Source organism: Alosa pseudoharengus, unplaced genomic scaffold (assembly GCF_046254945.1).
Source record: "Alosa pseudoharengus isolate Yale_2024_CS ecotype anadromous, Long Island Sound unplaced genomic scaffold, YU_APseudo_1.1 YU_APseudo_1.1_scf_12, whole genome shotgun sequence".
Classification (NCBI taxonomy): Eukaryota; Metazoa; Chordata; class Actinopteri; order Clupeiformes; family Clupeidae; genus Alosa; species Alosa pseudoharengus.
In genome coordinates, this window is record NW_027468587.1 from 24909284 (window position 1) to 24929283 (window position 20000).

The 20000-nt window shown below is 45.0% G+C and overlaps 1 protein-coding gene across 1 annotated transcript in view; it reads left to right on the forward strand.

Annotated features, from left to right (window-relative positions):
• ascc3 (activating signal cointegrator 1 complex subunit 3) overlaps positions 1-20000 on the forward strand; it is a 182122-nt gene that overhangs the window by 98480 nt on the left and 63642 nt on the right. The window contains exons 14-17 of the mRNA XM_076280576.1: positions 6469-6603; positions 17305-17496; positions 17805-18029; positions 18589-18708. Coding sequence (XP_076136691.1) covers positions 6469-6603; positions 17305-17496; positions 17805-18029; positions 18589-18708 — 672 coding nt within the window. The remainder of the gene's footprint in view (positions 1-6468; positions 6604-17304; positions 17497-17804; positions 18030-18588; positions 18709-20000) is intronic.

The following is a 20000-nucleotide window of genomic DNA, read 5'->3' on the forward strand; positions in this document are numbered from 1 at the left end:
CTGAGCACTGCACTCCTCAGAGTCTGACAATTAACTGAGGAAGTGTATGAGTAAGTATGTGTGTGTGTGCATGTTTGTGTTACAGAGAGAGATAGAGAGAGAGTCTCTGTCTGTCTACCTCTGTGACTGTGTGTGTGCGTGTGTGTGCGCGCACGCGTGTCTGTGTCTGTGTCTGTGTGTGTGTGTGTGTTTGTGTGTGTTTACATGTGTGGGGTGTGTGTGAGAAAGAGATGGTGAGTGTGCCTATTTTTGTGGCTGTGTGTGTAGAAGTATGTGCGAGAGAGAGAGATTGTGTCTGTCTCTTCCTGTCTATGGGAGAGTGTGTGTGTTTGGGTGGGTGTGTGCTTGCATGCAGTCTCGGTTTGGGTCCATCTGCTCTGTGTATCCAAGTCCCAGTCCAGCCCACCAGGTCTGTGCCAGAGTTTACCAAACAAAACACACACACACACATGCGCACACACACACACACACACATGCGCACACACACACACACACACACACACACACACACACACAGAGAGACAGATAGATACGGATGTGTCAAGGGACAGTCAAAGCTATTAACGCTATTTGGAAGTCATCCGTCTTTTTTGAACTATTAGCCGCAATCTAATTATAGTGGCATGATGCTTAAACAACAAACCCCCTGAGTGTTGGCTCCAAATCAGCACCTTTGTGTGAAACTGTCACAACATGCGCACACACACACACACACACACACACACACACACACACACACACACACACACACAAACACACATAGTGGTTGGTGGCAGAAAATCTAGGGGCCCTAGTTTGGCGGCGGACATGGTTGGTGGGAACGGCCAGTTCTGGCTAGACAGGGTGTCTAAATCTCTGGCGATACATTAATGTCTGCCAAGGCATGGTTTTTGAATATAGCCATAGTGACATATTCCTCTCTATCTGGGAACATTTGTATGTGCCGATTACATACCATCACTTTCTATGTGTCCATCCAAAATGTTTATTTCTATTGAAAATAAACAGGTCTGACAAGCTAAACATGTCAAATAATTAAATTGATGTATGTTACAATGACACAAGGGTGTAAGGAACAAGGTAATGAAAAATAAACAGATCTCAGTGTCTCCAACTTTGTTAACCTTTAGCTAAGCTTTATGGGGTTTTTTTTAGAGTAGAAAATTGTGCTGGGCAAACGACATGCATGGGATTAATGCAACGCTGATACATGCAATTAATCAGAATTAATTGCCCCCTTGTCAGCTGAACCGAAAATAGTGTTTGTTGTGGCCGGGATAAGCTAACGTAAACACCTCAATATGCCTAAAGTTTAACTTAGAGCAGAGAGATGCACCATGTAGTTGACCGTGTTCTACAGCTGGTGTGCCAGTAATCACAATGTGCTTTAATATTAAACCATTGGCTCAGTGTCTCTCCTATTTTAGCTAAGCTAAAAGTTAACAAAGTTGGAGAGACACTGAGATCTGTTTATTTTTCATTAGATTCATGAGATTACAATTTTAGCTGAAAGATTTTCTCAGATTCAAAAATGTGTAACTCCGTGATAATGATCCTAGTCAAATATCCAGGGAACAGCAGCACAGATTTTGGAAATAGTCTGAAACTGTGTGTGCACACATATGTTTCCTTTCAGTACCAAAATGCCCGACCAGGGGGCTCAATAGTTCCCCTTATGGAGTAGGAACACCCAAATAGTTAACACTCAAAGTTTCAGAGAAACCCAGTAGAGCTGTAACTCTTGAGCCGTAAAGAACGAGCCGTTACACGTTAACTATGCCGGATCTGTCTATTCTGTTAGAATGACAGGGCAACTACTTTACAGAATCCCCCATTGCCCAATAAAGGACAGCAATAGTACTACAAAGAATAATAGTACTCACCCGAAGAGTGCTCTGTGAACTGGGCAATGAGCATTTGATCACTTAGCAGAAAGCATCTGAGAAAAGTTTGGTCTTAAGTCTAGATTTGAAACTGGCTACAGTTGGGGCAACTTTGATCTCATCTGAAAATTGGTTCCAGAGCTGAACTACATAGCAACTAAAAGCTGATTCACCATGTTTAGTTCTAACAGTAGGTTTTACTAACAAGTATGTCTCCTAAGACGTCTGGAAGGTGTGTACTGCTGCAGTATGTCTGCTTTGGTCCCGTTCCATTTAGTTATTTATAAACAAGCAGAAGCGCCAGAGGCATAGTTTACCATTAGTTTTGCTTGCAAGCTATCCTCAGTTAATGACAAAGTTAACTGGTTTAATAAAATAATTGTATATATATACAGCCAATGGTTTAATATTAAAGCACATTGTGATTACTGGCACACAAGCTGTATAACACGGTCTACTACATGGTGCATCTGTCTGCTCTAAGTTAAACTTTAGGCATATTGAGGTGTTTACGTTAGCTTATCCCGGCCACAACAAACACTATTTTCGGTTCGGCGGACAGGGGGCAATTAATTCTGATTAATTGCATGTATCATCGTTGTATTAATCCCATGCATGTCGTTTGCCCAGCACAATTTTCTTCTCTATAAAAACCCCATAAAGCCAGACCTGAATCATGGCTTCTAGTGCAGTTCTATGGAGTTTTCAGCTAAAGTTGTAGTGTGGGCCTGTGTGGCTGATGTTTTACTGCCTTATCTGCGTTAGATGGGCGGGACTTGGGGACAGGCCAATTGTTTTGAACACCAGAAAAAGTGCTGTGGATACCGGAAGACACAGAACACAGTCTTGCATTGTGTAATCCCATTTATTGTAAAGGGATTGCTTGACAATGCTGTTCATCAGCGTTAAGCAAATCTTTAACTCATCACCTTGGGCCCATCTCCGCCCAGTCGGTGCCCTTGACCGCACCTTTATCGCTTTCTTCATAGCAGGTCCTATTTTGTGCAACAGTGCAGTTTCCACCAGCCATTCTCTCCCTCAAAACTATGCCCCAAAAGTGAGTTGAGTTGCAGTTTTGGAGCGGCAAAGCGTTGCCGCACCCTCTGTGGCGGCTGTTGATGATGTGGCGGATCGCTTGTTCTCAGGCTCAGGGCCAGCTCCTAGGGCCCGCAGGCCTCCCTTGCGTGCCCCAGCTTGATATTAAATTTTCAGAAGTGGCTGTGACATATATTAATTTCATCGGGGAGCGTGTGATGGATGGAATTTTCCTTATGAAGTGCCCTACCACCTCCCCCACCCCCGCTGTGGCTAGTGGCGACGGACAGCAGGCCGGCGGAAGTTTAATAAGCTTAGGAGCCATCAGTATACGCCAGCACAGCTCCCTCACTGCTGCACACTGATAGAAAAGTGAGAGAAGGGAAGGGAAGGGAGGAGATGAGAGGCAAAACATTAGATAAATAACATTTTGCAGTAGAAGGTCTCCCCGGACTTTTACCATTGCGGAACCGAAGCGTATGTGTTTGTGTGTGTGTGTCTGTGTGTCTGTGTGTCTGTGTGTGTCTGTGTTTGTGTTTGTGTGTGTGTGTAAGTGTGTGCATGTGGGTGTGTGTTTGTGTCTTTTGGAGAGAAAATTAGACTTTTTTTTTCTTCTCAACAAAAAGACAGAAAAAAAGAAATATAGTAAAAAAAAAATAGTACAAAAAAAAGAAAAGTGTATAAATACTAGCCCAGAAGGAATCATACATGTGTTGTTTTCTGTTCATTTAATTGCATTAACATCTAAACTAAAGTTTGCATTCAAACAAACACGGTTGTATAAATGGTCCGCAACCATGACCTCAAACGTAATAATCCATATGTATGGAGGTGTTAAGTGTCTCATCAATCTATCCCATAATGCTTTGGTGATGTTCAGTTCAGGAAGGGCACAGATAAGGTGTGCTTTTCAAATGAGCTGTTAATCAGGCAGTGCGATGCTGTGAGGATGAACCTGCCACAGTGTCGCTGAGAACAGGTCCGGTGGTGGACACACCATTTAGCACAATCACTTTGTTAGATCAGTGAGTGCAACAATTTGGTCACATTTTAGATAAACACAACCATTCTTACAGTGTAATGTAATGGCATGGTGTAGTGTGGTGTAACATACAGATTAGCGAGGTGACAAGCCACTCTTCCTTTGTGTTTAGATATGTAAAAAGGTCAAATATTCAACCAGAAAGCCCTTCAAAAACCCCTCTAAAGGCAGAGGTGGTTAAACCACGGCCAAAATGCATGAATTCAGCTGAAGTTCTGGAAAGTCGGACTTCATTGTAAATGCAACCAAAGAGTAAAGATCGCCTGAAGGCACAAGACCTCCATCTCCCTGGTGTGCCAGGCCTTTAACAAGTCGCTCCTCCCCTCTCTTCTCTTCTCTTTGCTCTTCTCTTTCCTGTCCTTCCTCATCCTCTCCTTCTCCCTCTTTCTCTCTCTTTCTTTCTCTCTCTCTATCTTTCTCTCTCTCTCTCCCTCTCTCTCTCTCTCTCTCTCTCTCTCTCTCTCTCTCTCTCTCTCTCTCTCTTCTTCCTCGACCTGCTAAGGACCTCACTGACCATCCTGATGAGCAGATGCTTTGCAGCATGAAATGCAGCCTGCTCGGGGAAATTAGCCCCGTTATTTCTAGCTGTTTCTCATTCACACCACACAAACACTGCTCCAGATTGGTGTGGGCGGGAGCTGCAAATGGGTTGGCAGGTGTTCAGAGACAGTTCTTTTTTTATTGATTTCATTTTGTTTTTATTTTATTTATTTTTTTCCTGTGGTTTGGTTGGGCGGTTGTTGTTTTGTCTCTACAATTGTGTGTGTGTGAATATATATATATATATATATATATATATATATATATATATATATATATATATATATATATATATATATATATATATATATATATATATATATTTTTTTTTTTTTTTTTTTTTTTTTTTTTTTTTTAAGGGCATCCTTTCATTAAAAAGATGAATATATAAATTAAATTAAATTAGTTATTGTAAATGAAGATCTGCCAGGTGTGTACAGCCCCAGGTTCCTCGACAAAGGAAAGATAGATGAACAGAAGTCATGGAGGAGGAGGATGAAGATTTTAAGGATGGTTGTGAGCACCATGACAACAGTGATGATGATGGTGATGATGGTGATGATGCCGGTGATGACAGTAGTGTGGAAAAGGAGATCAAAGATTCTTGAGTACCAGCCGCTCTCCCTGTCCTCTCCTGAGGATGTGCATCGTAGGCTCTTCTCTCTTAACAGTTGAGGAGTAGGAGACCCAAAGATTCTTGACGAGTCACCTCCCGGAGACCTCACTGTGGTGAAGAGGAGGAGAGCCAAGTGTAACAGACCCCCCGCTCCACAGGAGAGCCAAGCCACAGTCTCATGGCTGGCATCCCGCCACCAGAGACGGACCGTCTTCTGTTCTGGAGGATGTTCGCCGCTACTCCCACCCACAAGGCTGCATGTCTGAGGTCACCTGTACGGTTACTGTACACCGCGTGTGTGTGTTAATGAGAGAGAGAGAGAGAGAGAGAGAGAGAGAGAGATGGATTAAGAAAGGGAGAGAGAGATGGAGAGAAGGGGTGACGGACACCTTCAGGCCCTACAGTCAGGGCTGGCCTGGACATGGCTGTTTTTCCATTCAGCCTGCCCGTCACTGCCCTTCTCTGTGTCTGCCTCGTTCACCACCCCCAGCCACACACACACCTCTCTTTCTATCTCTCTCTCTTTCTTTCTCTCTCTCTCTATCCTGCTTTCTATTTCACTACCCATGTCCTCTAAGGACACTACATTACAGAGAGTGAGAGTGAGAGAGAGAGAGAGAAAGAGAGAGAGAGAGAGAGAGAGAGAGAGAGAGAGGGGGGGGGGGGGCGAGTCAGCCGGGAGAGAACACAAGCGGGCAGGGGACGGCTCCAGTGCTACGTCTCATAACTGTCTTGTATTTCTGTTATTGATTGTTTTTGTCTGTGCTATTGACTGTTTTGCAAGGGCAAAGCTGAGTATAATAGGAAAATTACACCCCTCTTTTGTCCTAAACAAAAGACACTCGCACACCACTGTGACCTTGTGAGAACAAGGGCATGGATGGATGGATGTGTGTGTATCTGTGTGTGTACGTGTGGTAATAAGTGTGCTTTTGTATGTGTGTGTGTGTGTGTGAAGAATGGAGCTGGAAATTGTTTAATGCTTCCAATGCTTCCTCGGTTCAACCTTGAATGTGTGTGCGTGCGTGCATGGGTGTGTGTGTGTGTGTGTGTGTGTTAGCTTGTTACACGCTTCATGCAGGAAAATTGTCAATTTTTCCCAGGTTTAACATTCTTGTGTGCACATGTGTATGTTTATGTGCGCGTGTGTATGTGTGCACATGTGTATGAGTGCACACGCGTGTGTGAATGTGAGCACCCGTGTGTGTGTGTTCACTATGTCCAAACTGTCCTTTGTTGGAGAGTCAGTCTTCCTCTGCACTGTAATGCCAGGGGTTCTTCGACTCATTTGGCTGATCAACTGACCTTTTCCCCTGTGTGTGTGTGTGTCTGTGTGTGTGTGTTTCCTCCAGGTGATGGTGTTTGTACACGCCCGTAACTCCACGGTGCGCACAGCCATGAGCCTGATCGAGATGGCCAAGAACCGGGGGGATGTGTCCTTTTTCCAGGTGGACCACGGACCCGACTATGGCCAGTGTGAGAAGCAGGTACGGAACACTGGCAAGGAGGATCCCTGAGGCCCACTGAAACGGCGTTCCAGCGATAAGGGACCTGTGCATGAGCAGTCCTCTCCCCCTGTGCTCTTTAGTCCCTTTAGGTACTCTGTTTAGGAATGCCATACAACTCAACTGATAATGGGTCTTTGTACTCCATCCTTTTTAAAACATGCTTCCACTTCCCCAAAACCCCCTAGAACATAGGGTCTTCCACAGAGGAACCAATGTAGGTTCATCTTAGTCTGTGTTCCCCTCCACTCAAGCACTAGGAACCTCTTTCTACAAAGCAGACTGAGAGCTAAGCGTGGAGGATTTTTGTTTTTGTTATCTGTGTCTCACTACTTCTCTTGGGCCAATACTGACCTTTCCCCCTTAGTGTGTGTGTGTGTGTGTGCGTGTGCGTGTGTGTGTTCTCAGCACATAGCCAAACTCCTCACGTGAGCCTGGAACTTGGTGGGGCAGCCCGTACTGTGCTTGCTCTTGCACTATCGAGGTCACACCCTACTGTACTGTAGCAGCAGCAGCAGTAGGTTCCGATACATGGAGCTGAAAGGGGAGAGGGTTAGAGAGAGAGTAGAGTGCGTGTGTGTGTCCAGCACTTACCCTCACCTGTGTACACAGAACTGTTTGCGTCAGCACTAACCAAGACGCATGAGTTCACTGATGAGTGTCCACCACGCCGCAGGGCTTGACTGAGGCCTCTCTCTCACACACACACACACACACACACACACACGCACACACACACACACACACACACACACACGCACCACTGATGTGTCAAAGCTTTTCACACACCTCCCGTGGTCTCAGGTTATAAAGGGGCTTTTGTTGGAAGGTCTGCCTCACATCGCTATTCTGAAATGAGGGCGATAAAAAGCTTTTACGGGTGGAACAGGGACATTTAGCACATTGTGGTCAAACATAAAAGATCGTATTACGATTAGCAGAAAATAGATCATTAGTGTGTGGACCCGCCTGCCTTGTCTGATTTTTAGCATCAATAGTTTGATTCTTGGCCCCAAGCTCTCCAGTCATTCAACCAGCTCTGCTTTTGGCTTATAGAGACAGAAGGCTGGTCTGTGGGTGTTAAACGTGTGTCTACTTATATATATATATGTGTGTGTGTGTATGTGTGCCAGTGAGTGAGTTTGTGTTTATGGAAGGAGTGTGTAGGCGTTGTGTATGCACAAGGGAGGGCTGGTGTTTTGACTTATGTTTTAGCGTGGGATGTGTGTCGTCGATAAGGTTGATTATGCGTGCATGTTATGAATGATGGTGGCGAATGAACGTGTCAGCTCTCGTTATAAACGAAGGTAGTGGTGCGTGCTTGCATTCCATACGTATGTGAGAGTGTGTGTGTTGGTGTTTGTGTGTGTTATAAATTAAGCTGTGTGTGTGTGTGTGTGTGTGTGTGTGTGTGTGTGTGTGTGTGTGTGAGAGAGATGGAGGGGCGGTGTGTTTCTCTCTCGGGGGGCTGGTCGGAGTGTCGCTCCATATTTAAAGTCTCCCGGCGCAAGGCAGAGCGATACATCCACTAACCTTCCTCTCTCCCCCGGGCTTTGCCAAGATGGATGCCCCCTCTGTGTCTGCTCTAATCCACGCGCTATTTTTACCGCCTCCTTATAAATACACACACACACACATACACACACACACAGCCTAGCGTTTGCCTCCATTTGGCTGATGTGGGAGTAGGGGGAATGTGTGGAGATTCAGGCTTTTTGCACGAAAGTGCTTGCCGTTGACCTTGTTAGTATGAAAGGGATGAATCAGAGAAGTATGATGGCTTGTCAGTGTCGATTTAGACCCCGTGACGGATGTCGATGCTCACCCGAATGCCAATTTGGATCTTTGGCTGCCTGGCATTGGGGATGTCTCGTGTGTGCATAACGTGTTATATTCAGAGATTTGTGATGAAAATGATGCGTGCATGTCGATTTCTGTGCAAACGAGGTGTATGCACATGAGGGTGTGTTCTAGATCCTACTATCATGTCTGTGTGTGTTCGCTGTTGTGTTGCTCTGTGGTTATCTGATGTTGAAACTGGTAAGTTAAAAATGTGGTGTGGTAAAAACAGGCTACTCTTTGTGTGTTTGTTTTCCCAAAACTAGTAACTACTCCACATTAGAGTTCTCAACGGGCCTGAAAATTACAACCCGACCCGACCCGGCTCGTAGCTTTTAAAGCCCAGACCCGATGTAACCCGACACATCAACATGAATTATCTGCCCGAACCCGGCCCGCGGCCCGAAGCCCCCCCCCCCCCCCCCCCCTTTTTTTCTTTTTTCTCATACACGTATTATCATGACCAGCAGACGGGAATTCAAATCAACCTTTAATGTTCACGTTTTGTTTTAAGGAGGACATTTTTCGCCAGGAACTTTGTCATTGATTGCTGCTGCTGCGTGGTGGTGGTGGTGGTCAAATGCCCACAGTTTAATGTTTGGCGGCTCAGGCTGGACAGCCCTGTTTTTTTGCGGTCATATTTCATCAGCACCTCGCGTTTTTGAGCATTGCACATAACCTGTAGCATTTCCATCAGAATCCAGCACCACTCCAAACACTTTCCAGACCTCAGATTTTCCCACTCCTGTAGTAGCGACGGCGAATTCACCTGCGGCAAGTTTACTTTTCACCAACTCCCATCTTCTTCTCCAGGCTAAAGGCGGGGACGCAGCGCAACAGGTCTGCCCCCGCCCCTCTCCATGATGCACGTTGCACGCAGCAGCCAGACTTTCTTTACGGTGAACAGCAGCGATGATTAATAAATGTTTTTTTTTCTTTCACTAAGCGGAAAAGATGAAGCCCGAGGTCCAACCCGACCCGAGTCATTTGCTTATATTTTCAACCCGAACCCGGCCCGAATCCGCGGGTCCCGTCGGGTTTGTCGGGCCGACCCGAGCCGCTGAGAACTAGAACTCTACTCCACATCCAGTGTGTTCCCATGTGTTCATAAGAGAAACGTGTTATAGTTTGTAAAAGGACAGAATTCTTTGAAATGCTGGAATGTTTTTCTTTTAGTTCCAATGTAGTACCTGTGAAGCCAACACCCACACAAACACCTACACCTACACCCACACCTACACCATACCCACCATAGACTGTATATACAGTCTATGACACCCACACAAAACAGCAGCACAGACTGTATATACAGTCTATGACACCCACACAAAACAGCAGCACAATACAGCAATACAAACACATAACAGCACAAAACAGCCACACAACACAAGCACAAAACAGCCAACACAAACACAAACAGAATACAGCAACACCGCAACACACCACAAAATATCAATGCATCACAGCAACACAACACAGACAACCGCTGCAATGTAGCTTAACGTTTATCATCCTTGACCATGACCATTCCTGTCTGAATGCCAGAACAAGAATAAAGTCTAAACTAATGGGAAAGAGTTGCTAGTGTTCTCTAAGAGGACGTCATCCATCTCCCAGAATAGCAGAATACCAAAGCATACACACTTCATACAGAATAGAGCAAGACTGAAAAGATGTGGACTTTCAGACAACTTGGATCTTTATTTGGATAGATAAGGGCTGTTTTTGTTGTGTTATATTACTGCTTTGTTTTATTATGAAGGTGTTCTTTAACTCACCTTTGCATAAACTGATCCCCAGTGAGGACTGGTAGCATGACTGCATGGCTGCCTCCGGCCACTGTTCCTCAGGGAAAGACAGATTACATCCCGAACGGCCAAGCGTCTGCGTGGAGACTGGTCTCATGAACACGTTATGGCCTGTGCAGACTACATGATTTCAGCCCGATTTTTGCCAAGATTTTGTTGTGGACGACAAATTTCCAGTGTCGGCCCCGAATATGAAATGTCGGGAACGACGCCGAAGGAGGAATCGTCTAGTACAGTAATGTGACATATTCAACGAACAGTGATTTATTGCCTGCGACATTCCACGACAAGTCTAGCATGTCAGAATTTTTGGGGAATCTCCTACGACTCCCGTGTTGACACTGACATTATAACACACAACGAGAAGGCTACGATAGATAGGCTACACGACCTTTTAATGTTGCCAATCTTACGACCAAGAACCGCGGCAAGAATTTGTGGTTCTCTGATCGTCAAATCTGACATGGTCAATCGTAAAAGACCATCGAGGAAGACAAAAAAAAAAAATCATGTAATCTGCACAGGCCGTTAGACAGAGCCGCGTCGCCACAGGCCTCAGCACTGCCGACTCTCTCCAGTCTCCTCGGCTTCTACCGCCGTATGGAAATCAGTCCCCTGCATTAATATGTATGGCCACATATATGCGTAGTGAGCCGAGACACTGCACCTGTAAGGTCAATTATATAATTTGGCATTATTTATCCTGCTTTAAAAGTCAGAAGTGAATCCACTACATATTTCCCTCATAATACTCGTTAATTTGCTTTATCGGCCCAGGGTTGAAGAGGCTGTCAGTCAAGATTAGATGTCTTAATGCGCCCACTCGAGTAAGCATTGATGGAAAAAAATGGGGGAGGGGGGGTGGGGTTGGGGAATAGCGGCTCTCTAAAGAGCAGCCCCGTCCACTTTTTAGTAGTTTTAGTGTGGGTTGGGGTGGGGGATGTTTGAGTAGTTACTAATTGAGTGGTGGTGTGCCTGGGCGTTTCGAGAGAGCTTTCAAAGAGAGAGGCCATGCACTGCATTCGCGAGAGGGGAAAGGGAGGTCACACTGATATTTTTATATCGCTAACTTTTGTGTGCATGTGTGTGTGTTTGTGAGAGAGAGAGGAGTGTGTGTGTGTGTGAGAGAGAGAGAGAGACAGACAGATAGACAGACAGACAGTAAGTAAGTAAGTATTATGTGGAATTTCCATCTGTCAGATGCTATATTGATATATATTGTGTGTACTGTATATCTGTTTGTGTGTGTGTGTGTGTGAGTGAGCGTGAGCAAGACATGGAAACAAGAAGAGAAACTCATTTTGACATTTACGTGAGGATGTGTGTACGTTTGATAAGGAGACCTTTGAAAGAACAGAAGATGACATCAGTAGAAGTTGTGTCAGCCAGTTGAAGGTCTAAGTGTAAAAATAGACTTGATGGATAGGTCTCCTTTTACGCCCTCACTCTCGGTTCACTCAGCATACGTGTGTGTGTGTGTGTGTGTGTGTGTGTGTGTGTGTGTGTGTGTGTGTGTGTGTGTGTGTGTGTGTGTGTGTGTGTGTGTGTGTGTGTGTGTGTGTGTGTGTGTGTGCCCTTGAGTACTCTGAAGGAGCTTGCATTTGTGAATGCGCATGCTTTTATTTTGTGTATGTCGTGAGAGACTGTCAATTCAGTTTATAACATGTGGCGCATTGGAGACTGCCACAAGCCCCTACCTATAGTGAAAGGTATATATTTCCTGTGTATAGGAACAGAAAAGCTTACAAAGCCTTAGCTATATACTCCAGTCCAAAGTGTGACCTGTGTGTGTTTGTTTTTTATTTCCATCAGGTGTGTGTGTGTGTTTGTGTTTGTGTGTTTGTGGCATTGTCTGAACCGTTTCTTTGGGCTTATTGTCCCTGTGGACGTGTTCTAGCCCTGGAACCCTTGTCTTGTCTGTGCTTTCTTCTTCATGTCAAAAGTTCAGTCAGTGCCGCAGTGTCACACTGAAACTACTGAAGAAAGAGAATGTGGGGGGGGTGCAGAGGAAGGCACAGCAAGTGTCATGTTGGTAGCCTAGTGTATCTCATCCTTAGCGATGCTCTCTGTCTCCATTTCTCTTGCTCTCGCTCTGGCATGGAGAGTAGGAGCCCTCTGCTGGTCACTCTGTGGAACTTTAGGCAGTCTGGCCTCAGGCACCGCGGGAAACAAAACAGGATGAGCACCTAATGGGTTGAGAGAGTACTAGAAACAGGAGATGGGAGAGAGAGAGAGAGAGAGATGGAGATATAGGGAGAGTGTGGGAGAGACTGAGATTAAAGGAGTTTGAGAGAGAGAGATGTAGTGAGAGAGTGTGGTCTCCTGGGCCTTGTGTTTTGTACTGGACTGGACTGGCGAGAGGTGGCAGATAGACAGCAGAACACAACTGGAGTGTTGTTTCTGCTGATGGCCTTTTGAAGTTGGGTGACACAGAGAGAGAAAGAGAGAGAGAGAGAGAGTGTGTGTGTGTGTGTGTGTGTGTGTGTGTGTGAGAGAGAGAGAGAGAGCCTCCCTCTGAGATTTCATGTTTTCGTCAGAAAGCCAGATGACCGAGACTTTGCTGTCCGCTCCCTCAAGTCCATTATTTGATGGTCTTTGCAATAACTCGACTATGTGTGTATGTGTTTGTGTGTGTGTGTGTGTGTGTGTGTGTGTTCCTCCTGGGACGTCAAAGCAGTGTGAGCTCTGCATCATTAGTTCCTATATTTCCCGTCTACATTTTTATTTCTTTATTTTTCTTTCTTTCTTTCTTTTTTTTTTTGTTTGGTGACAGAACTATTTTTATCCAGACTGTTCTTTGAGGCTGTCAAGCAGTTGCCTTGAAGGGGATCTGCGGTGATTTGTCACCAGAGCCATGAGAAGACCAAAGACTGACCCATAAGAGGCAAACTCTCCCTCACCCCCAACTACACACACACACACACACACACACACCAAAGCAAGAAACAAATATTCAAATATCACACTTGTATATATTAATTTATTTTACTGTCTGACATCCTCACAGTAGTCTTAACTGCCTTCAGGCCATTATTTGACAAGCACATTTGAGACAAGCACTGAGCAAACCCTTTTGTGTGTGTGTAAGTGTGTGTTTGTGTGTGTGTGTGTGTGTGTGTGTGTGTGTGTGTGTGTGTGTGTGTGTGTGTGTGTGTGTGTGTGTGTGTGTGTGTGTGTGTGTGTGTGTGTGTGTGTGTGTGTGTGTGTGTGTGTGTGTGTGTGTGTGTGTGAGAGAGAGAGCGTTGTAATTGCTCACTCATGGTATGGGGCAGAGATGTCAGGGTGCTATCTTGGAGACACTGACTACATCCTGCTGCGTGTGTTTTTCTTTGCGCTCTGTTGTGACTGTGTGTGTGTGGTTGTTTGTGTGTGTGTGTGTGTACGTGAGGAGATTGCACCCCACCACCCAACTCAGTAGGAGCAAAATAGCAGTAATCTCCCGCTGTTCTTCTGTCCATCACACACTCAGACACACACACACACACACACTCACACACACACTACAATCAATATAATACAGGACACATTCACACTCAATCATCACCTCACTCACACACACAAACAGAAACAGCCAAACACTCCCAGCACTGGGCTGCTCTCACAGCAGTGGAAGAAAACACACAAAACAATTCTGCGTTCCAACAGGACGAACGCACTTTCTTTTTTCTTTTGTGTGTGTGTGTGTGTGTCTTCCTCTCAAGCAGAGACTAGGTGGAGATGGTACTAGTGTAGCTAGTGCTTCGTTGGTAGTGCTTTGCAATAGTCAGTCAGCGTCATAGGTAGTACTTTATAGGTAGTGCTTCGTAGTTAGTGCTTCATAGGTAGTGCTTTGTGGGTAGTGCTTCATAGGTAGTGCTTTGTGGGTAGTGCTTCATAGGTAGTGCTTCATAGGTAGTGCTTTGTAGGTAGTGCTTCATAGGTAGTGCTTCATAGGTAGTCTTACCAAACCAAGGCTCGTAGTTGGCGTGGCAACATAAATAGGAGACCAAACGAGGATAAAGTATTTACAAAAGTAATTTATTAACGTAAATAAGTAAATAATAGAAGTAAGCTAGTCAATAAAGCTAGTATAAATGTAGTGGTGAGAAGAATAGAATGTGGTGCAAATCAGTCAAGTGTAATTAATAATCCAACACAACAACGGCGACGCCTGGAGAGAGACCCTCTGCTCCTGCGAGGTAGCCCTATATAGGTGCAATCAAGTTGATTTGGGCACTTGACCGGGACACCTGCACAACTCCCAACCTGCGACACAAACAAGAACAGCCCAGCAGGAGGCAGCAACGGGCGAGCCTGTAACAGTAATGCTTTATAGGTAGTGCTTTGTAGGTAGTGCTTTGTAGGTAGTGCTTTGTAGGTAGTGCTTTATAGGTAGTGCTTCGTAGGTAGTGCTTCGTAGGTAGTGCTTCGTAGGTAGTGCTTCATAGGTAGTGCTTTGTAGGTAGTGCTTCATAGGTAGTTCTTTGTAGGTAGTGCTTTGTGAGTAGTGCTTCATAGGTAGTGCTTTATAGGTAGTGCTTCGTGGGTAGTGCTTCGTACAGTAGGTAGTGCTTTGAAGTCTGCTCGGTCTGCACTTTAGAGCCGTTTCGAGATGCGTGTGTCTTACTTATCACATCAGAAATATCATGAGCTCTGATGTTCAATGTCTTCTGAATATGAATCCACTGTATAATATTGAAATAAGGGTATCAGTTTTTCACAATTGTTATTGAAACGATATTGGTCATAGGCGAGACACTACAGGTGAATAGGGTAACATTTTTAACTTATAGTTACTGTCATGAAACTTTCCTAGTTTTTTACTTACATTAAAACAAGTAACTTTTGTATTGCAAGTTTTCTGAAATGTTATGTTTATATATGGAAAGGATTATTGAATGGGGAAAGCGAACGCACACCGATAGTTATCGAGGTCAAGATTTTCTTGAGGTGCTGGTCACGGGATACGTAATGTGATGAACAGAGGGAGACCGCACACTCTCGCAGCTCATATGCCAGTACTGTAGTATTGGGCATCTATTTCAGGCAGAACTGCGCGTGCGCAAGGCTTCACAGCACCAACCTCGCTCCAGCTGCAAGATCACAACACATGATTGGCACGATGTATTCACAACACACCACATAATTGGCACAATGTATTCATATGTCAGCTATTTTCGACGGAAGGGGGCGGAATATGTGTAGATAACTGCCATGTTTGTGTTATGAACTAACCCCATACTATATATACATTCTTTGAGTGCTGTTTCTCCTCATTAGAAAGTCTCTGATAAAGATAGGAATAAATCTGGAGAGTTTGATGTAGGTAAGTGCTATTGAAGTGTTTCAGAATGTGATGAAAAACTAACATTAGGGAAAAAGCCTTTAAACATATGGTTTGGAATTGAAATCTGCAGACTCAAATCAGAAGTGTAGTAAAGCACCACTGCCTGTGGACGACACCAAAATAGATAGCTGGTTCTTCAGGCCTGGAAGAATGAGCATCCACACCTGGCCTTGTGAGTTCAACCCCCTGAGCAACCCCCTCTATACTTTTGCACTCCATAAGGCTGATGAGCTTGGTTTCCGCATGTAAAGGAGGTGGTTGTTGCCTACCTGTGGAGGCAATCGCTTCAGCATAAAAGTCATCAGGCCCCATCACTTAAGGACTGTGTTGCAGCATCGTGGAAGAGCACCTCTATTGAACATATCTGTCTAAGTGCAAGCTGGGCTTTGTGCGATACCTTTGCCAACATTTATAGCCTACATTGGTAGCCTGATCTGTGCTTTCAACTTCACACACGTGACTGGCGCCCAGCGGGTGTGTCACGTCTTGTCTCAGTCTCTAATGTCAAGTGTGCTCAATGTGGACTACGGTCACTGTCAACTCACACTGATCGCTCTGTGTTGTCGGCCTCACACCAGCACCTAGGACCCTGCCTGCTCTGTTGTCGGCTTGTGGCAAGTAAGCTAGACTCTAGAAACATGTCAGTATGTCAAATTCTGCAAGGTTTTCAGCTTGGGTTCATGACTGATGGTAGTTTAGTGCAAGACATGGTTGTCCGTTACACAGTAGGCTATATGTGTTGCCATTGGTTAACACTGCGTGAACTCACCTAACTGTTGTGAATATATTGGTTCAGTTCATCACGTCAGCATCTGGTAACGTCTCATGTTCTCCTTTAAAGAACTGAGGATATATTATTCATAACTGTTATATTGTGCAACATTTGCATGTTTGAAGAACCTATAAATGTACAATATTGTACCACCCACTTTTTGCTTGTTTCTTTTTTGACCTAGACTTAAAACCGGTTTTGGGCAGCTATTCTTTTTATTATTTATGACTAAACAGTGACTTTTACAGCTTGTTATACAGAAGAAATGGATTCAGCACCTAAAAATCATATAGAAACAACCTATGAAGTACTTTTCCTCAAAAATCCCTACCACATTTTTTCCAGGGCTATTTCTTAAATATTGGCCCTGACTATATTAAACAACAATGTCAATTCAATCAATAGCCTAATGAAAATAAACAAATAATATAATATACAAACCATACACGTAAAGTGCATGTTGAACAGATATGCCTTTAGACCCCTCTTGAAAGACCCAAAACTATAGGTACGGACAGCACTGGCCAACTCATTCCACCAACATGGAACCACTGAGGAAAAGAGTCTTGAATTTTACCTAGCGTTTATGGCTGATTGACGCAATTAAAAACAGAATGCTATGATTTACAAATCATATCAACACTATATTTAATTGAGAATTGTATAAAGACAACATATAATTTGTTGAAGTAGAGGAATTTGACTATTTCATGGAAAATATTAGCACATTTCGAATTTGATGCCAGCAGCAAGTCTCAAAAAAGTTTGGACAGGGGCAACAAAAGGCTGGAAAAGTTGTGCAAAAGTTGCGCTACGCTATGGAACGCTTCTGTTGCGGACCAGTGTGGATCAGGTGTGTGTATGTCTGTCTGTGTGTTGTTCTGGTAGTACTCGACTTCTCAAACCAAAACCACAACGTTTGTACGTGTCTGTCACAGGTGCAGCGCTCACGGAACAAGCAGCTGCGGGAGATGTTCCCCGAGGGCTTTGGGATCCACCACGCAGGCATGCTGCGTCCGGACCGGACCCTGATGGAGAACATGTTCTCCAGGGGGTACCTGAAGGTTCTCGTGTGCACCGCCACTTTGGCCTGGGGAGTCAACCTGCCCGCACACGCAGTCATCATTAAGGTAAGACACGTGTGTGTCTGTGTGTGTGTGTGTGTGTGTGTGTGTGTGTGTGTGTGTGTGTGTGTGTGTGTGTGTGTGTGCGCACTAGTGTTTATGTGTTACTAGCCCTACTACTCACACTGGCTTTGTGAGTCCACCTGCCCATTCCCCTGTTAGAGATATTAACGCGACAGAACGCATGTTAACACATGCGGTCAAAATTGGCGTCATGTGGCGCCTCCTTGCTCCCTTGCATTGAGTGGTCCTGCGAGGTCACTGTTCTGAGTGGTCACTGTCCTGACCACCCTCCCCAACTGTGTGGTTACCAGGGCACGCAGATCTACGATGCCAAGCGGGGCACGTTGGTGGACTTGGGCATCCTGGACGTGATGCAGATCTTCGGGCGTGCTGGTCGGCCCCAGTTTGACAAGTACGGCGAGGGCACCATCATCACCACGCACGACAAGCTGAGCCACTACCTCACGCTCCTCACCCAGCAGAACCCCATCGAGAGCCAGTTCCTGCAGAGCCTCGCCGACAACCTCAACGCAGAGGTGACCACACACACACACACACACACACACACACACACACACACACACACACGTTAAGCCACTATCTCTCAATGTGACTTGGCAAAACCCCATCGAAAGGCAGATCCTTCAAATCCTGGCCAACAACCTCAGCACTGAGCTGACTGCTCGCACACACACACACACACACACACACACACACACACGCACACGTACACAAGATTTCATACAACCTTTATCAGTGCTGTAATAACTGCATAGCTGTGCCATAGTACTGCTGCACTTATGATGTGGCCAGAGGCAGCAGTGGCTATCTGATTGCCTGCCAATCTAGAGAACGTCCACAGGGTGGCTGCAGCACAGGGTCACTCACACTGGAGCTGACAGGATATGCCCACCAGGTGGCGCCAAAGGACAAGAATTGACATTTAGAGTCATACTTTTTGAGGATGAAATGTGTTTAGATCGAACTTCTCTTTAGGGTACTTGAGTGCTGTCTATCTATCCCCTCTCTCTCTTTTTTTCTCTCTCTATCTCTTTATTTTTCTCTCTCTCACCTTCTCTCTCCCTCGTTCCTCAGGTTGCCCTGGGGACGGTGACCAACATAGAAGAGGCAGTCAAGTGGCTCAGCTACACCTACCTGTATGTGCGAATGAGGGCTAACCCTCTGGCCTACGGCATCAACTACAAGGCCTGCCAGGTATGACTCACACTCACTCGCACACACACACATACACACACAACTGTCCTACCCCAGGTGCAGTGTGCCCTCATTAGTCTCACTTTACCCTCTTTGGATCTACTTTGTGTCTGTGTGAGCCTTTCAGTCCAACACACAGTGTTTTCACTGTCCAGTTTGTGCCTAATAATCGATCGTCTTGGAAACCTCGCCTGGACTCACCCAATTAATGACGTGACAAAATCACATCACAAAGTCTCATGACAGAAACTATGTACACATAGCCAGAGCCTTTTGAGTTATCTACACGTCTTTAGACATAGTTATACTGAAATGGACTCAATTCATAATCACGGTCTAGTCTTCCCCAGGCTGTTGTTCTGGATCCCTCACTGTAGCACAATACCCGATGTATGGCAAAAACCCTCATTAGGTGTAGAACAGGAAAAGAGATGCTAAATGAGTGATATCTAAACAGGAACATCTCATGATGGGCTTGATGGGTGGTATATAGCATGATGCTATCTAGGCCACCACTTAACGGACTCGTTTCCCTGTGGTGCATCAGATGGTGTGAGCTGTAAGTGATTGCTGATGGCCATGCTTGTGCATGCTCTGTAATTAGAGCCATAGGAAGCAGACAGGTTTGTTTTTTTCCCCCTCCCTTTCTTGCATTATGACATTATGTACAAATTTACGAGCTGAGAGGTTCAAGTGTCTTCATTAAAGGAAAATAAACAAGCTTGAATCATGTCATCAGGCAGGTTAATTATTTCAAGGCAGGTGTAGGTCAGGGTGGAGAGAGGGCTTCGGAAAAACACCTTAATGTTAAATAATAGACTGTCCACGTCATAAACAACGGCAATAAAAAATAAAATAAGGTGGTCAAAAATGGTTTTCTATGTTTTAATTTGTGACAAGTGATTTAGTACACATTCTCCCAAGAATGAGCATTGTATGAACAGTCTTGGATGTCGGAGTTGTTCTGAAATAAGGAAAAATGCATTTTTGACATCTGCATGGCCCTTGATCTTAGCTTATGAGTTACAGATAGAGGGGTAAGTAGTGGACAGTATAAATATGTAGCACCTGTGCCATATCCTTAGACCAGTCCTGCCACCTGGACTAGCTAATGTTTTGGCTCATTTATGTTACGGATAAAGACAGGGCTATCTGTCCTCATCTGCGCTCATATTTCGTCCGTTTCCTGAAAGTTTATGGGCATGGATGAAACGAAGCGACGTTTGATATATCTATGTTCATACGGAAAGGGGGCATGAATGAGTCTGAAGCTTCCAGGTCATCTCTCCCCT